The 18,924-nt window shown below is 44.2% G+C and overlaps 1 protein-coding gene across 2 annotated transcripts in view; it reads left to right on the plus strand.

Annotated features, from left to right (window-relative positions):
* The window catches only part of LOC137379893 (differentially expressed in FDCP 6 homolog), a 103,983-nt gene that overhangs the window by 49,701 nt on the left and 35,358 nt on the right, over positions 1–18,924 (plus strand). For both annotated transcript variants that reach the window (XM_068051298.1, XM_068051299.1), the window contains 2 exons: positions 5,410–5,556; positions 8,059–8,167. In XM_068051298.1, coding sequence (XP_067907399.1) covers positions 5,410–5,556; positions 8,059–8,167 — 256 coding nt within the window. The remainder of the gene's footprint in view (positions 1–5,409; positions 5,557–8,058; positions 8,168–18,924) is intronic.

Genomic DNA, 18,924 nt, shown 5'->3' on the forward strand with positions numbered 1-18,924 from the left:
TCCTCTCCTCCTCCAGTTCCTCTGCTCCACCCGTTCCTCTCCTCCTCCCATTCCTCTCCTCTTCCAGTTCCTCTGCTCCTCCCATTCCTCTCCTCTTCCCATTCCTCTCCTCCTCCCGTTCCTCTCCTCCTCCCTTTCCTCTGTTCCTCCAGTTCCTCTCCTGCTCCAGTTCCTCTCATGCTCCAGTTCCTCTCCTCCTCCCGTTTCTGTGCTCCTCCCGTACCTCTCCTCCTCCCGTTCCTCTCCTCCTCCCATTCCTCTCCTCCTCCAGTTCCTCTGTTCCTCCCGTACCTCTCCTCCTCCCGTTCCTCTGCTCCTCCAGTTCATCTCCTCCTCCAGTTCCTCTCCTCCTCCAGTTCCTCTGCTCCTCCCGTTCCTCTCCTCCTCCCGTTCCTCTCCTCCTCCCATTCCTCTCCTCCTCCAGTTCCTCTGCTCCTCCCGTTCCTCTCCTCCTCCCATTCCTCTCCTCCTCCAGTTCCTCTGCTCCTCCCGTACCTCTCCTCCTCCCGTTCCTCTCCTCCTCCCGTTCCTCTCCTCCTCCAGTTCCTCTGTTCCTCCCGTTCCTCTCCTCCTCCCATTCCTCTCCTCCTCCCATTCCTCTCCTCCTCCAGTTCCTCTCCTCCTCCAGTTCCTCTGCTCCACCCGTTCCTCTCCTCCTCCCATTCCTCTCCTCTTCCAGTTCCTCTGCTCCTCCCGTACCTCTCCTCCTCCCGTTCCTCTCCTCCTCCAGTACCTCTCCTCCTCCCGTTCCTCTCCTCCTCCAGTTGCTCATGCTCCTGCCATTCCTCTGCTCCTCCAGTTTCTCTCCTCTTCCTCCCATTCCTCTCCTCCTCCCTTTCCTCTGTTCCTCCAGTTCCTCTCCTGCTCCAGTTCCTCTCATGCTCCAGTTCCTCTCCTCCTCCCATTCCTCTCCTCCTCCAGTTCATCTCCTCCTCCAGTTCCTCTCCTCCTCCAGTTCATCTCCTCCTCCAGTTCCTCTCCTCCTCCAGTTCTTCTGTTCCTCCAGTTCCTCTCCTCCTCCAGTTCCTCTCCTCCTCCAGTTCCTCTGTTCCTCCAGTTCCTCTCCTCCTTCCGTTCCTCTGCTCCTCCAGTTCCTCTGCTCCTCCAGTTCCTCTCCTCCTCTCGTTCCTCTCCTCCTTCCGTTCCTCTGCTCCTCCAGTTCCTCTCCTCCTCCCGTTCCTCTCCTCCTTCCGTTCCTCTGCTCCTCCAGTTCCTCTGTTCCTCCCGTTCCTCTCCTGCTCTCGTTCCTCTCCCCCTCCAGCTCCTCTCCCCCTCCAGCTCCTCTCCTCCTCCAGTTCCTCTGCTCCTCCAGTTCCTCTCCTCCTTCCGTTCCTCTGCTCCTCCAGTTCCTCTCCTCCTCCAGTTCCTCTGCTCCTCCAGTTCCTCTCCTCCTCTCGTTCCTCTCCTCCTTCCGTTCCTCTGCTCCTCCAGTTCCTCTCCTCCTCCCGTTCCTCTCATCCTTCCGTTCCTCTGCTCCTCCAGTTCCTCTGCTTCTCCAGTTCCTCTGTTCCTCCCGTTCCTCTCCTGCTCTCGTTCCTCTCCCCCTCCAGCTCCTCTCCTCCTCCCGTTCCTCTCCTCCTCCCGTCCCACCGCTCCTCCCATTCCTCCTCCTCCTGTACCTCTGTTCCTCCAGTTCCTCTCCTCCTGCAGTTCCTCTCCTCCTCCTGTTCCTCTCCTCCTCCTGTACCTCTGTTCCTCCAGTTCCTCTCCTCCTCCTGTTTCTCTCCTCCTCCTCAGGATGAATCAGTTCTGATGAAATTTCATCGATTTGAAACGTTAACCCTGTTTCTCTCTCCTCAGGTGCTGCCTGACCTGCTGACCCTTTCCAGCATTTTCTGTTTTTATTTCAGAATTCCAACATCTGCAGTATTTTGCTTTTGTACCATCTACAAGATGCACTGCAGCGATTTATTGAGACAGCACCTCCCAAACCTGTGACCTCTACCACCCCAAGGTCAGTGGTTGAATGGGAGCATCATCAGCTCCAAGTTCCCCTCCAAGCCATACACCATCCTGACTTGGAACTATATCACGTTCCATCCCTGTCACTGAATCAAAATTATGGAACTCCCTTCCCATCACCACTGTGGATGCACCGACACCATACGGACTGCAGCGGTTCAAGAAGGCAGTTCAGCGGCACCTTCTCAAGGGCAATTAGGGATGGGCAACAAATGCTGGCCTGGCCAGCGATGCCCACATGCCAAATTAGAAGGGCAACTCTCCATCCTCGCTTCGTTAGCTGGTGTTGCTGAGGGGCAAATGGCAGGAGATCCACCAGATGACATATTCCCATCATTAACATTTAATGTGAATATTCAATATCTGACTGGACCTCCCAGGAATGTGGGTAGACTCTGGGCATCTGGTGACATGGCCAGTCTCCCAAGTCCCAGTCTGATCATGCTGCAGAAGTTCAGCCCCAGAATGCTCATTACACAGAGTCTGTTCCAGTTCAGGCCAGTTCCCTGCTCCGATCTCCTGGTTCCTGTTTAGACTGCAATCTCTCTAAGTAGTGTCTGACAAACTATTCTGTGTCATGTATGGGTTAGTGTAGCTCAGGTGGTGTCCCACCACCTTCTGCAGTTACCTCAGATACCTATGAGTGAGCTATAGATTTATTTATAGATGATGAAATGGAAGGCAGCAAAGTTGACAAAGTTCTTCTCAGTACGGCACTCCATGGAAGAATCACAATGATCCACAACAGGGGTAGATACTATTTCCCCAGAAAGGTGCCTCTTGGACTCACCGACAGGCAGGAGAGGGTCAGTGGTCAGGGTGTGCAGGGGGGGTGGGGGGAGGGTGTTGTTAAATTGAAAAAAATTGTGAAACCCAACCCCAACCCACCACGAAGGCCCCTACTCCCGTCATAACTACTGCAGTTATGGGCTGTCCAAGTAACCTGCTCTGGAGAGGCACGTCCATGATTATACTGTTTAAATGAGTTGCGATTTTAGGAGACATTTAATTTTAACGGCTGTTGGCCGGATTTCCCAGGGCTCGGGAAACCCAACAGCTGAAGGGAGGTGAGAACGGCTGGATTCAGCAGGTAAGTACCTCTCTACCACTGCTTGTGGGTGAAGTGGTGCAGGAGTCCTTCCCCTCGGCCCCCTACTCTAATATTCTGTCACAATCTCTCCCCCCTCCCCTCCCCTCCCTGCCCCATCTCATCTGCTTTTCACCCTCCCCTTCCAGCCTCCTCCCATTCCTCTCCAATCCCAGTCCCTCCCCTCCTGTGCCTCCCTCCCTTCCCTCTCACCTCCCCAAGCCTTGCTTCCTGTCTCCTCCCCTCCCTGCAGCCCCTCACTCCTCTTCCCTTCCCTTCCTGTCTCCCTCCACTCTCTGCCCCTTCCCTGTCCCTCCCCTCTCTGCCAACTCCTCTTTTCCTTTCCTTCCCCAGTACCTCTCTTCCCTTCATCGCCTCCTCTTTTCCCCTCCCTGCTCCCTCACCCTCCCTTCCCACCTCTCTCCTTCTCCACTTCGCTGTAAATATCGGGGCCCTGGCTTTTCCGGGTGAGATCTGCATGTGGTTTATGTGAGACACGTTTACTGGTGGAGCCCATTGTGTTCACCAGGAATAAAAACTGAACAGCAAGAACTGCAGTTTCAGCAAACAGATGTGGCAAAAAAACAGTCACGATGCTGACAGATTTTCTTGCGATTGCTGTCTCCTTCCACACATATTCCCGACACAGCTTCACCACTAGAAATTACAACTCCTGTGAAACTCCATACATCAGTATTCCAGTCACAGAGTTGGTCTTTGTTTGGTAAGAGATCAATTTTCTCACCTCCACAGAAAACCATTAGGATTAAGTTTCCTACAGTACAATATTTCATTGGCTTAACCTAGGGCGTCCTGAGGTCATGAACGATGCTGTAGACATTCACATTCTTTCTTTTTGTCCTCAGGTGTCTCAGGTTTCCCCTGGCCACTTTCTCTTTCATCCCTTCCACTGTCCAATCACAGATCCATCTCCTGTTCCACTTGTGCTGGTAACCAGCTATTGCCCAAATTCTGCCAACTTCTCCTTTTCTCTCTGTGCACCCATCTCTTCCTGGCAGAGTAGGAACTGGCTTGGCTTTACTGAGGCAACGCTCATGTCCGTCACTAACCTTGGTTTTAGAAGGTGGTGTGCGGTGGGGAGGTGATCAGTTTGCCAGGCAGTCTTTGAGCTGATGAGCAGGGCAGTATCTCCCTTGGTGAATTATCCCAATGTGAGGAAAGAGTGAGGTGAGAGCCTGTATCAGACTCATGTCTCTTCTCTTTCTTTAATATATTTCTTCATGGGATGTGGGCGTCACTGGCAAGACCAACATTTATTGCCAATCCCTAATCAACCGAGAGAAAGTGGTGGTGAGCCACTTTCTTAAACCACTGCAGTCTGTGTGGCACAGATACTCTCATAGTGCTGTTAGCAAAGAGATTTTAACCCAGTGACGATGATGATCTATATGATGGCGATATATTTTCAAGTCAGGATGGTGTGTGACTTGGAGGGGAACTTGCAGGTGATGGTGTTCCCATGCATCTGCTGCCCTTGTCCTTCTAGGTGGTAGAGGTCACGGGTTTGGAAGGTGCTGTCAAATGAGCCTTGGTGAGTTGCTGCAGTGCATCTTGTAGATAATACACACTGCTGCCACTGTGCGTTGGTGGTGGAGGGAGTGAATGTTGAAGGTGGTGGATGGGGTGCCAGTCAAGTGGCTGCTTTGTCCTGGATGGTGTCGAGCTTCTTGAGTGTTGTTGGAGCTGCACCCATCCAGGCAAGTGGAGAGTATTCCATCACACTCCTGACTTGTGCCTTATAGATGGTGGACAGGCACTGAGGAAACAGGAGGTGAGTTATTCACCACAGAATTCCCAGCCTTTAATCTGCTCATACAGCAACAGCATTTATGTGGCTGGTCCAGTTCAGTTTTGGGTCAATGTTGTTGTAGCTTCAGCATGCAGCCCTACAGTCCTCATTGAACCAGGATTTCTCAGTTGTCTTCGCCCTTCTGACATTGATCTCTGCCTTGCAATTTGACTGTGAATACCTTGGTGATCTGAGGATGTGACTGGACTCTGACTTCTGGGATGTGGCCATGGTTCCATTGTCTGAGAGTTGTATGTGGAATACCATGGAATGCAGAGTGCGCACTCACCTTTGTTTCTGGCCTTACCCCTATTGATCAGATCCCACTCCACCACAATAATCATCTCACCTTGGGTCTCACTCAACTGACCCAGTCAGAATTCCCAGGGTCAGCTTCCTGTGTGTGGGTATCTGCACCAGTGGTGCTGTAACTGAGATTGATGTAGTTTGCAGCATAGGAAGCTACCAGCTGGATCATGTGCTCCAAAGCATTCCTACCCCTTTCATTGTTTTACCTCACTTCCTGCTGTCTGTTGGCCTCTTCCTGCAGGGCTACATGTGGAAGAAAGGGAATGTCCGGCGAAACTGGAATGAGCGCTGGTTCGTCCTGAAGGCTTCCCACATTCTGTATTATGTCAATGAGGACCTCAAGGAGAAGAAGGGGGAAATTCATCTCGATGAGGACAGCACAGTCGAGGTGAAAACTCTGGGGGCTAGACTGACATATCAGACACTGGGTTATAGTGCAGGTCTTTCACAGTATAACACTGGGATACAGTACTGGTGGGTACAGGTCTGTCACTGTATAACACTGGGATACAGTACTGGTGGGTACAGGTCTGTCACTGTATAACACTGGGATACAGTACTGGTGGGTACAGGTCTGTCACTGTATAACACTGGGGTACAGTACTGGTGGATACAGGTCTGTCACTGTATAACACTGGGATACAGTACTGGTGGGTGCAGGTCTGTCACTGTATAACACTGGGATACAGTACTGGTGGGTACAGGTCTGTCACTGTATAACACTGGGGTACAGTACTGGTGGATACAGGTCTGTCACTGTATAACACTGGGGTACAGTACTGGTGGATACAGGTCTGTCACTGTATAACACTGGGGTACAGTACTGGTGGGTACGGTCTGTCACTGTATAACACTGGGATACAGTACTGGTGGATACAGGTCTGTCACTGTATAACAGTGGGGTACAGTACTGGTGGGTACAGGTCTGTCACTGTATAACACTGGAGTACAGTACTGGTGGGTACAGGTCTGTCACTGTATAACACTGGGATACAGTACTGGTGGGTACAGGTCTGTCACTGTATAACACTGGGGTATAGTACTGATGGATACAGGTCTGTCACTGTATAACACTGGGATACAGTACTGGTGGGTACAGGTCTGTCACTGTATAACACTGGGGTACAGTACTGGTGGGTACAGGTCTGAAACTGTATAACACTGGGGTACAGTACTGGTGGGGCCGGGTCAGTCACTGTATAACACTGGGATACAGTACTGGTGGATACAGGTCTGTCACTGTATAACACTGGGGTACAGTACTGATGGGTACAGGTCTGTCACTGTATAACACTGGAGTACAGTACTGGTGGGTACAGGTCTGTCACTGTATAACACTGGGGTATAGTACTGGTGGATACAGATCTGTCACTGTATAACACTGGGATACAGTACTGGTGGGTACAGGTCTGTCACTGTATAACACTGGGGTACAGTACTGGTGGGTACAGGTATGTCACTGTGTAACACTGGGGTACAGTACTGGTGGGGCCGGGACAGTCGCTGTATAACACTGGGATACAGTACTGGTGGATACAGGTCTGTCACTGTATAACACTGGGGTACAGTACTGGTGGGTACAGGTATGTCACTGTATAACACTGGGGTACAGTACTGGTGGGGCCGGGACAGTCGCTGTATAACACTGGGATACAGTACTGGTGGGTACAGGTCTGTCACTGTATAACACTGGGGTACAGTACTGGTGGGTACAGGTATGTCACTGTATAACACTGGGGTACAGTACTGGTGGGGCCGGGACAGTCGCTGTATAACACTGGGATACAGTACTGGTGGATACAGGTCTGTCACTGTATAACACTGGGGTACAGTACTGGTGGGTACAGGTATGTCACTGTATAACACTGGGGTACAGTACTGGTGGATACAGGTCTGTCACTGTATAACATTGCGGTACAGTACTGGTGGATACAGGTCTGTCACTGTATAACACTGGGGTACAGTACTGGTGGGTACAGGTCTGTCACTGTATAACACTGGGGTACAGTACTGATGGGTACAGGTCTGTCACTGTATAACATTGCGGTACAGTACTGATGGGTACAGGTCTGTCACTGTATAACATTGCGGTACAGTACTGGTGGATACAGGTCTGTCACTTTATAACACTGGGGTACAGTACTGGTGGGTACAGGTCTGTCACTGTATAACACTGGGGTACAGTACTGATGGGTACAGGTCTGTCACTGTATAACATTGCGGTACAGTACTGATGGGTACAGGTCTGTCACTGTATAACATTGCGGTACAGTACTGGTGGGTACAGGTCTGTCACTGTGTAACACTGGGGTACAGTACTGGTGGGTACAGGTCTGTCACTGTGTAACACTGCGGTACAGTACTGGTGGGTACAGGTCTGTCACTGTATAACACTGGGGTACAGTACTGGTGGGTACAGGTCTGTCACTGTGTAACACTGCGGTACAGTACTGGTGGGTACAGGTCTGTCACTGTATAACACTGGGGTACAATACTGGTGGGTACAGGTCTGTCACTGTGTAACACTGGGGTACAGTACTGGTGGGTACAGGTCTGTCACTGTGTAACACTGGGGTACAGTACTGGTGGGTACAGGTCTGTCGCTGTATAACACTGCGGTACAGTACTGATGGGTACAGGTCTGTCACTGTATAACACTGCGGTACAGTACAGGTGGGTACAGGTCTGTCAATCTAGAACCTTCGCTCTTTTCTACGTTGTAGTTGACTTTGCACAATGTCCTGCCTGTCTCAAGTACTGCTGCCTGCTCACTGTTTTTTCTCTCTGCTGCCTGCTCTCTGATCTTTGCTATCTACATTCTATTGGTGTTCTCAGTTCTCTTATGCTCCTGAATCAGTTCCTTACACTGTGCTGTGTTCTTTTCCTGAAGGTACTGCCTGATAAGGAAGCGAAGCGATGTTTGTTCTGTATCAAAACTGCAAACCGTACATATGAGCTGAGTGCGTCTGACACGAAGCGTCGACAGGAATGGATGGACAGTAAGTGGTCGATCTCAGTGGCCACAAAATTTGTCTCTCTCGGCCTGTGGTTCTGGCACTACAGTTGCTGTTTTGGTTCCAAAATGGTGCCTATGCCAGCCTGGACCACGGAGGCATGCACTTCCAGCATGACTCATGGCAGACGCCGTGTTGGGGAGGTCACGGTCACTGGGAGAGTACACTGAAGGTGTGGAGTCCAGACAGATTGTGACACCAGTGCTGCCGGTTTTGACATTGGCACTCCAGCTAACACCCTCTCTTAAACAAGCACAGCTGAACATGCATTCAGCAGCAGGAAGGAACCCCCCACAATTGGTAGTTAAAGGGATCATCAACTGCTCTCTGATTAGTTGCTGATTAATTTCTACCAGCTCTGAGTTTGTAGAAGTATTTGGTAGTTTCTAGAGTTGTTTAAAGTTGGTGGTGTTATGACCATACCATACGACCATACAAATTAGGGGCAGAAGTAGGTCATTCGGCCCCTCTAGCCTGCTCTGCCATTCAATAAGATCATGGCTGATCTGTTTGTGTCTCGAATTCCACACTCCCATCTACCCCAATAACCTTTGATTCCCTTGCCTCACAAGAATCTATCTAGCCCCGCCTTAAAATTATTCAATGACCCCGCCTCCACCACCTTCTGAGGCAGAGTGTTCCAAAATCACACAACCCTCTGAGAGAAATAAATTCTCCTCGTCTCTGTCCGAGAAAGGTGACCCCTAATTTTAAAACAGTGCCCCCTAGTTCTCACCCACAAGAGGAAACATCCATTCCACATCCACCTTGTCAAGACCATTCAGGATCTTATAAACTTCAATCAAGTCTCCCCTCACTCTTCTAAACTCCAGTGAAAACAAGTCCAGTCTGTCCAACCTTTCCTCATAAAACAACCTGCTCATTCCAGGTATCTATCCAGTAAACCTCCTCGGAATTGCCTCCAACGCATTTACATCCTTAAACAAGGAGACCAAAACTGGACACAGTATTCAAGATGTGGTCTCACCTATGGCCTGGATAACTAGCTCCGGTGTCAATCTTAATCCTGTGTGTTTGCCAACATTTTTTGGGGACATGATGTTAATGGTAGCAAAAGCTTCCAGTTGTTTGACTTATCAATGTGAGTGTGTGTATCGATGTGAGAGTGTGTATCAATGTGAGTGTGTGTATCAATGTGAGAGTGTGTATCAATGTGAGTGTATGTATCAATGTGAGAGTGTGTATCAACGTGAGTGTGTGTATCAATGTGAGTGTATGTATCAAGGTGAGAGTGTGTATCAATGTGAGAGTGTGTATCAACGTGAGTGTGTGTATCAATGTGAGTGTATGTATCAAGGTGAGAGTGTGTATCAATGTGAGTGTGTGTATCAATGTGAGTGTATGTATCAAGGTGAGAGTGTGTATCAACGTGAGTGTGTGTATCAATGTGAGTGTATGTATCAAGGTGAGAGTGTGTATCAATGTGAGTGTGTGTATCGATGTGAGAGTGTGTATCGATGTGAGTGTGTGTATCGATGTGAGTGTGTGTAGCGATGTGAGAGTGTGTATCGATGTGAGAGTGTGTATCAATGTGAGTGTATGTATCAATGTGAGAGTGTGTATCAATGTGAGTGTGTGTATCAATGTGAGTGTATGTATCAAGGTGAGAGTGTGTATCAATGTGAGTGTGTGTATCGATGTGAGAGTGTGTATCAACGTGAGTGTGTGTATCGACGTGAGTGTGTGTATCAATGTGAGTGTGTATCAATGTGAGAGTGTGTATCATGTGAGTGTGTGTATCAATGTGAGTGTGTGTATCGATGTGAGTGTGTGTATCAATGTGAGTGTGTATCAATGTGAGAGTGTGTATCATGTGAGTGTGTGTATCAATGTGAGTGTGTGTATCGATGTGAGTGTGTGTATCAATGTGAGTGTGTATCAATGTGAGAGTGTGTATCATGTGAGTGTGTGTATCAATGTGAGTGTGTGTATCGATGTGAGAGTGTGTATCGATGTGAGTGTGTGTATCGACGTGAGTGTGTGTATCGATGTGAGTGTGTGTATCAATGTGAGTGTGTGTATCAATGTGAGAGTGTGTATCAACGTGAGTGTGTGTATCGATGTGAGAGTGTGTATCGATGTGAGTGTGTGTATCGACGTGAGTGTGTGTATCAATGTGAGTGTATGTATCAATGTGAGTGTGTGTATCGATGTGAGAGTGTGTATCAACGTGAGTGTGTGTATCGACGTGAGTGTGTGTATCAATGTGAGTGTGTGTATCAATGTGAGTGTGTATCAATGTGAGTGTGTGTATCAATGTGAGTGTGCATCAATGTGAGTGTGTGTATCATGTGAGTGTGTGTATCAATGTGAGTGTGTGTATCAATGTGAGTGTGTATCAATGTGAGTGTGTGTATCATGTGAGTGTGTGTATCAATGTGAGTGTGTGTATCGATGTGAGAGTGTGTATCGATGTGAGTGTGTGTATCGACGTGAGTGTGTGTATCAATGTGAGAGTGTGTATCAATGTGAGAGTGTGTATCTATGTGAGTGCATGTATCAATGTGAGAGTGTGTATCAATGTGAGTGTGTGTATCTATGTGAGTGCATGTATCAATGTGAGAGTGTGTATCAATGTGAGTGTGTGTATCAATGTGAGTGTGTGTATCTATGTGAGTGCATGTATCAATGTGAGAGTGTGTATCAATGTGAGTGTGTGTATCAATGTGAGTGTGTGTATCAATGTGAGAGTATGTATCGATGTGAGTGTCTGTATCCATGTGAGAGTGTATATCAATGTGAGTGTATGTATCAATGTGAGTGTATGTATCGATGTGAGTGTCTGTATCCATGTGAGAGTGTATATCAATGTGAGTGTATGTATCAATGTGAGTGTAAGTATCAATGTGAGAGTGTGTATCAATGTGAGTGTATGTATCAATGTGAGTGTATGTATCACTGTGAGAGTGTGTATCAATGTGAGTGTATGTATCAATGTGAGAGTGTGTATCAATGTGAATGTATGTATCAATGTGAGAGTGTGTATCAATGTGACTGTGTGTATCAATGTGAGTGTATGTATCGATGTGAGTGTCTGTATCCATGTGAGAGTGTATATCAATGTGAGTGTATGTATCAATGTGAGTGTATGTATCGATGTGAGTGTCTGTATCCATGTGAGAGTGTATATCAATGTGAGTGTATGTATCAATGTGAGTGTAAGTATCAATGTGAGAGTGTGTATCAATGTGAGTGTATGTATCAATGTGAGTGTATGTATCACTGTGAGAGTGTGTATCAATGTGAGTGTATGTAACAATGTGAGAGTGTGTATCAATGTGAATGTATGTATCAATGTGAGAGTGTGTACCAATGTGAGTGTGTGTATCAATGTGAGAGTGTGTATCAATGTGAGTGTCTGTATCAATGTGAGAGTGTATATCAATGTGAGTGTATGTATCAATGTGAGAGTGTGTATCAATGTGAATGTATGTATCAATGTGAGAGTGTGTACCAATGTGAGTGTGTGTATCAATGTGAGAGTGTGTATCAATGTGAGTGTCTGTATCAATGTGAGAGTGTATATCAATGTGAGTGTATGTATCAATGTGAGTGTATGTATCGATGTGAGTGTCTGTATCCATGTGAGAGTGTATATCAATGTGAGTGTATGTATCAATGTGAGTGTATGTATCGATGTGAGTGTCTGTATCCATGTGAGAGTGTATATCAATGTGAGTGTATGTATCGATGTGAGTGTCTGTATCCATGTGAGAGTGTATATCAATGTGAGTGTATGTATCAATGTGAGTGTATGTATCGATGTGAGTGTCTGTATCCATGTGAGAGTGTATATCAATGTGAGTGTATGTATCAATGTGAGTGTATGTATCGATGTGAGTGTCTGTATCCATGTGAGAGTGTATATCAATGTGAGTGTATGTATCGATGTGAGTGTCTGTATCCATGTGAGAGTGTATATCAATGTGAGTGTATGTATCAATGTGAGTGTATGTATCGATGTGAGTGTCTGTATCCATGTGAGAGTGTATATCAATGTGAGTGTATGTATCAATGTGAGTGTAAGTATCAATGTGAGAGTGTGTATCAATGTGAGTGTATGTATCAATGTGAGTGTATGTATCACTGTGAGAGTGTGTATCAATGTGAGTGTATGTATCAATGTGAGAGTGTGTATCAATGTGAATGTATGTATCAATGTGAGAGTGTGTACCAATGTGAGTGTGTGTATCAATGTGAGAGTGTGTATCAATGTGAGTGTCTGTATCAATGTGAGAGTGTGTATCAATGTGAGTGTGTGTATCAATGTGAGTGTGTGTATCTATGTGAGTGCATGTATCAATGTGAGAGTGTGTATCAATGTGAGTGTGTGTATCAATGTGAGTGTGTGTATCAATGTGAGAGTAAGTATCGATGTGAGTGTCTGTATCCATGTGAGAGTGTATATCAATGTGAGTGTATGTATCAATGTGAGTGTATGTATCGATGTGAGTGTCTGTATCCATGTGAGAGTGTATATCAATGTGAGTGTATGTATCAATGTGAGTGTAAGTATCAATGTGAGAGTGTGTATCAATGTGAGTGTATGTATCAATGTGAGTGTATGTATCACTGTGAGAGTGTGTATCAATGTGAGTGTATGTATCAATGTGAGAGTGTGTATCAATGTGAATGTATGTATCAATGTGAGAGTGTGTATCAATGTGACTGTGTGTATCAATGTGAGTGTATGTATCGATGTGAGTGTCTGTATCCATGTGAGAGTGTATATCAATGTGAGTGTATGTATCAATGTGAGTGTATGTATCGATGTGAGTGTCTGTATCCATGTGAGAGTGTATATCAATGTGAGTGTATGTATCAATGTGAGTGTAAGTATCAATGTGAGAGTGTGTATCAATGTGAGTGTCTGTATCCATGTGAGAGTGTATATCAATGTGAGTGTATGTATCAATGTGAGTGTATGTATCGATGTGAGTGTCTGTATCCATGTGAGAGTGTATATCAATGTGAGTGTATGTATCAATGTGAGTGTATGTATCGATGTGAGTGTCTGTATCCATGTGAGAGTGTGTATCAATGTGAGTGTATGTATCAATGTGAGTGTATGTATCACTGTGAGAGTGTGTATCAATGTGAGTGTATGTATCAATGTGAGAGTGTGTATCAATGTGAATGTATGTATCAATGTGAGAGTGTGTACCAATGTGAGTGTGTGTATCAATGTGAGAGTGTGTATCAATGTGAGTGTCTGTATCAATGTGAGAGTGTGTATCAATGTGAGAGTGTGTATCAATGTGAATGTATGTATCAATGTGAGAGTGTGTACCAATGTGAGTGTGTGTATCAATGTGAGAGTGTGTATCAATGTGAGAGTGTGTATCAATGTGAGTGTGTATATCAATGTGAGTGTGTGTATCAATGTGAGTGTATGTATCAATGTGAGAGTGTGTATCAATGTGAGAGTGTGTATCAATGTGAATGTATGTATCAATGTGAGAGTGTGTATCAATGTGAGAGTGTGTATCAATGTGAATGTATGTATCAATGTGAGAGTGTGTACCAATGTGAGTGTGTGTATCAATGTGAATGTATGTATCAATGTGAGAGTGTGTATCAATGTGAGTGTATGTATCAATGTGAGAGTGTGTATCAATGTGAGAGTGTGTATCAATGTGAATGTATGTATCAATGTGAGAGTGTGTACCAATGTGAGTGTGTGTATCAATGTGAGAGTGTGTATCAATGTGAGAGTGTGTATCAATGTGAGTGTGTATATCAATGTGAGTGTGTGTATCAATGTGAGTGTATGTATCAATGTGAGTGTATGTATCAATGTGAGAGTGTGTATCAATGTGAATGTATGTATCAATGTGAGAGTGTGTACCAATGTGAGTGTGTGTATCAATGTGAGTGTGTGTATCAATGTGAGAGCATATATCAATGTGAGTGTGTGTATCAATGTGAGTGTGTGTATCAATGTGAGAGTGTATATCAATGTGAGTGTGTGTATCAATGTGAGAGTGTATATCAAAGTGAGTGTATGTATCAATGTGAGAGTGTGTATCAATGTGAGTGTATGTATCACTGTGAGAGTGTGTATCAATGTGAGTGTGTGTATCAATGTGAGAGTGTGTATCAATGTGAGAGTGTGTATCAATGTGAATGTATGTATCAATGTGAGAGTGTGTACCAATGTGAGTGTGTCTATTACTGTGAGTGTGTATCAATGTGAGTATGTGTATCAATGTGAGTGTGTGTATCATGTGAGTGTTTGTATCAATGTGAGAGTGTGTACCAATGTGAGTGTGTGTATCAATGTGAGTGTGTATCAATGTGAGTATGTGTATCAATGTGAGTGTGTGTATCATGTGAGTGTTTGTATCAATGTGAGAGTGTGTACCAATGTGAGTGTGTCTATTACTGTGAGTGTGTATCAATGTGAGTATGTGTATCAATGTGAGTGTGTATCATGTGAGTGTATGTATCAATGTGAGAGTGTGTATCAATGTGAGTGTGTGTATCAAAAGTGAGTGTATGTATCAATGTGAGTGTGTGTATCAATGTGAGTGTGTATCAATGTGCGTGTGTGTATCATTGTGAGTGTGTATCAATGTGAGTGTGTGTATCAATGTGAGTGTATGTATCAATGTGAGTGTGTATCAATGTGAGAGTGTGTATCAATGTGAGTGTGTATATCAATGTGAGTGTGTATATCAATGTGAGTGTATGTATCAATGTGAGTGTGTGTATCAATGTGAGAGTGTGTATCAATGTGAGTGTGTATATCAATGTGAGAGTGTGTATCAATGTGAGTGTGTATATCAATGTGAGAGTGTGTATCAATGTGAGTGTGTATATCAATGTGAGAGTGTGTACCAATGTGAGTGTGTGTATCAATGTGAGAGTGTGTATCAATGTGAGAGTGTGTATCAATGTGAGTGTGTATATCAATGTGAGTGTGTGTATCAATGTGAGTGTATGTATCAATGTGAGTGTATGTATCAATGTGAGAGTGTGTATCAATGTGAGAGTGTGTATCAATGTGAATGTATGTATCAATGTGAGAGTGTGTACCAATGTGAGTGTGTGTATCAATGTGAGTGTGTGTATCAATGTGAGAGCATATATCAATGTGAGTGTGTGTATCAATGTGAGTGTGTGTATCAATGTGAGAGTGTATATCAATGTGAGTGTGTGTATCAATGTGAGAGTGTATATCAAAGTGAGTGTATGTATCAATGTGAGAGTGTGTATCAATGTGAGTGTATGTATCACTGTGAGAGTGTGTATCAATGTGAGTGTGTGTATCAATGTGAGAGTGTGTATCAATGTGAGAGTGTGTATCAATGTGAATGTATGTATCAATGTGAGAGTGTGTACCAATGTGAGTGTGTCTATTACTGTGAGTGTGTATCAATGTGAGTATGTGTATCAATGTGAGTGTGTGTATCATGTGAGTGTTTGTATCAATGTGAGAGTGTGTACCAATGTGAGTGTGTCTATTACTGTGAGTGTATGTATCAATGTGAGAGTGTGTATCAATGTGAGTGTGTGTATCAATGTGAGTGTGTATCAATGTGCGTGTGTGTATCATTGTGAGTGTGTATCAATGTGAGAGTGTGTATCAATGTGAGAGTGTGTATCATTGTGAGTGTGTATCAATGTGAGTGTGTGTATCAATGTGCGTGTGTGTATCATTGTGAGTGTGTATCAATGTGAGTGTGTGTATCAATGTGAGAGTATGTATCAATGTGAGTGTATGTATCAATGTGAGTATGTGTATCAATGTGAGTGTGTGTATCAAAAGTGAGTGTATGTATCAATGTGAGTGTGTGTATCAATGTGAGTGTGTATCAATGTGCGTGTGTGTATCATTGTGAGTGTGTATCAATGTGAGTGTGTGTATCAATGTGAGTGTATGTATCAATGTGAGTGTGTGTATCATGTGAGTGTGTGTATCAATGTGAGAGTGTGTATCATGTGAGTGTGTGTATCAATGTGAGAGTGTGTATCAATGTGAGTGTGTGTATCATGTGAGTGTGTGTATCAATGTGAGAGTGTGTATCATGTGAGTGTGTGTATCAATGTGAGAGTGTGTATCAATGTGAGTGTGTGTATCAATGTGAGTGTGTGTATCAATGTGAGTGTATGTATCATGTGAGTGTGTGTATCAATGTGAGAGTGTGTATCAATGTGAGTGTGTGTATCAATGTGAGTGTGTGTATCAATGTGAGAGTATGTATCAATGTGAGTGTGTGTATCAATGTGAGTGTATGTATCAATGTGAGTGTGTGTATCATGTGAGTGTGTGTATCAATGTGAGAGTGTGTATCATGTGAGTGTGTGTATCAATGTGAGAGTGTGTATCAATGTGAGTGTGTGTATCAATGTGAGTGTGTGTATCAATGTGAGTGTATGTATCAATGTGAGTGTGTGTATCATGTGAGTGTGTGTATCAATGTGAGAGTGTGTATCATGTGAGTGTGTGTGTCAATGTGAGAGTGTGTATCAATGTGAGTGTGTGTATCAATGTGAGTGTGTGTATCAATCTGAGTGTATGTATCAATGTGAGTGTGTGTATCATGTGAGTGTGTGTATCAATGTGAGAGTGTGTATCAATGTGAGTGTATGTATCACTGTGAGAGTGTGTATCAATGTGAGTGTGTGTATCAATGTGAGAGTGTGTATCAATGTGAGAGTGTGTATCAATGTGAATGTATGTATCAATGTGAGAGTGTGTACCAATGTGAGTGTGTCTATTACTGTGAGTGTGTATCAATGTGAGTATGTGTATCAATGTGAGTGTGTGTATCATGTGAGTGTTTGTATCAATGTGAGAGTGTGTACCAATGTGAGTGTGTCTATTACTGTGAGTGTATGTATCAATGTGAGAGTGTGTATCAATGTGAGTGTGTGTATCAAAAGTGAGTGTATGTATCAATGTGAGTGTGTGTATCAATGTGAGTGTGTATCAATGTGCGTGTGTGTATCATTGTGAGTGTGTATCAATGTGAGTGTGTGTATCAATGTGAGTGTATGTATCAATGTGAGTGTGTGTATCAATGTGAGTGTGTATCAATGTGCGTGTGTGTATCATTGTGAGTGTGTATCAATGTGAGTGTGTGCATCAATGTGAGAGTATGTATCAATGTGAGTGTATGTATCAATGTGAGTATGTGTATCAATGTGAGTGTGTGTATCAAAAGTGAGTGTATGTATCAATGTGAGTGTGTGTATCAATGTGAGTGTGTATCAATGTGCGTGTGTGTATCATTGTGAGTGTGTATCAATGTGAGTGTGTGTATCAATGTGAGTGTATGTATCAATGTGAGTGTGTGTATCATGTGAGTGTGTGTATCAATGTGAGAGTGTGTATCATGTGAGTGTGTGTATCAATGTGAGTGTGTGTATCAATGTGAGTGTATGTATCAATGTGAGTGTATGTATCAATGTGAGTGTGTGTATCAATGTGAGAGTATGTATCAATGTGCGTGTGTGTATCAATGTGAGTGTATGTATCAATGTGAGTGTGTGTATCATGTGAGTGTGTGTATCAATGTGAGAGTGTGTATCATGTGAGTGTGTGTATCAATGTGAGAGTGTGTATCAATGTGAGTGTGTGTATCAATGTGAGTGTGTGTATCAATGTGAGTGTATGTATCAATGTGAGTGTGTGTATCATGTGAGTGTGTGTATCAATGTGAGAGTGTGTATCATGTGAGTGTGTGTGTCAATGTGAGAGTGTGTATCAATGTGAGTGTGTGTATCAATGTGAGTGTGTGTATCAATCTGAGTGTATGTATCAATGTGAGTGTGTGTATCATGTGAGTGTGTGTATCAATGTGAGAGTGTGTATCAATGTGAGTGTATGTATCACTGTGAGAGTGTGTATCAATGTGAGTGTGTGTATCAATGTGAGAGTGTGTATCAATGTGAGAGTGTGTATCAATGTGAATGTATGTATCAATGTGAGAGTGTGTACCAATGTGAGTGTGTCTATTACTGTGAGTGTGTATCAATGTGAGTATGTGTATCAATGTGAGTGTGTGTATCATGTGAGTGTTTGTATCAATGTGAGAGTGTGTACCAATGTGAGTGTGTCTATTACTGTGAGTGTATGTATCAATGTGAGAGTGTGTATCAATGTGAGTGTGTGTATCAAAAGTGAGTGTATGTATCAATGTGAGTGTGTGTATCAATGTGAGTGTGTATCAATGTGCGTGTGTGTATCATTGTGAGTGTGTATCAATGTGAGTGTGTGTATCAATGTGAGTGTATGTATCAATGTGAGTGTGTGTATCAATGTGAGTGTGTATCAATGTGCGTGTGTGTATCATTGTGAGTGTGTATCAATGTGAGTGTGTGCATCAATGTGAGAGTATGTATCAATGTGAGTGTATGTATCAATGTGAGTATGTGTATCAATGTGAGTGTGTGTATCAAAAGTGAGTGTATGTATCAATGTGAGTGTGTGTATCAATGTGAGTGTGTATCAATGTGCGTGTGTGTATCATTGTGAGTGTGTATCAATGTGAGTGTGTGTATCAATGTGAGTGTATGTATCAATGTGAGTGTGTGTATCATGTGAGTGTGTGTATCAATGTGAGAGTGTGTATCATGTGAGTGTGTGTATCAATGTGAGAGTGTGTATCAATGTGAGTGTGTGTATCAATGTGAGTGTGTGTATCAATGTGAGTGTATGTATCAATGTGAGTGTGTGTATCAATGTGAGTGTATGTATCAATGTGAGTGTGTGT

The sequence above is a fragment of the Heterodontus francisci genome, chromosome 18, assembly GCF_036365525.1.
Source record: "Heterodontus francisci isolate sHetFra1 chromosome 18, sHetFra1.hap1, whole genome shotgun sequence".
In the NCBI taxonomy this organism is placed as follows: domain Eukaryota; kingdom Metazoa; phylum Chordata; class Chondrichthyes; order Heterodontiformes; family Heterodontidae; genus Heterodontus; species Heterodontus francisci.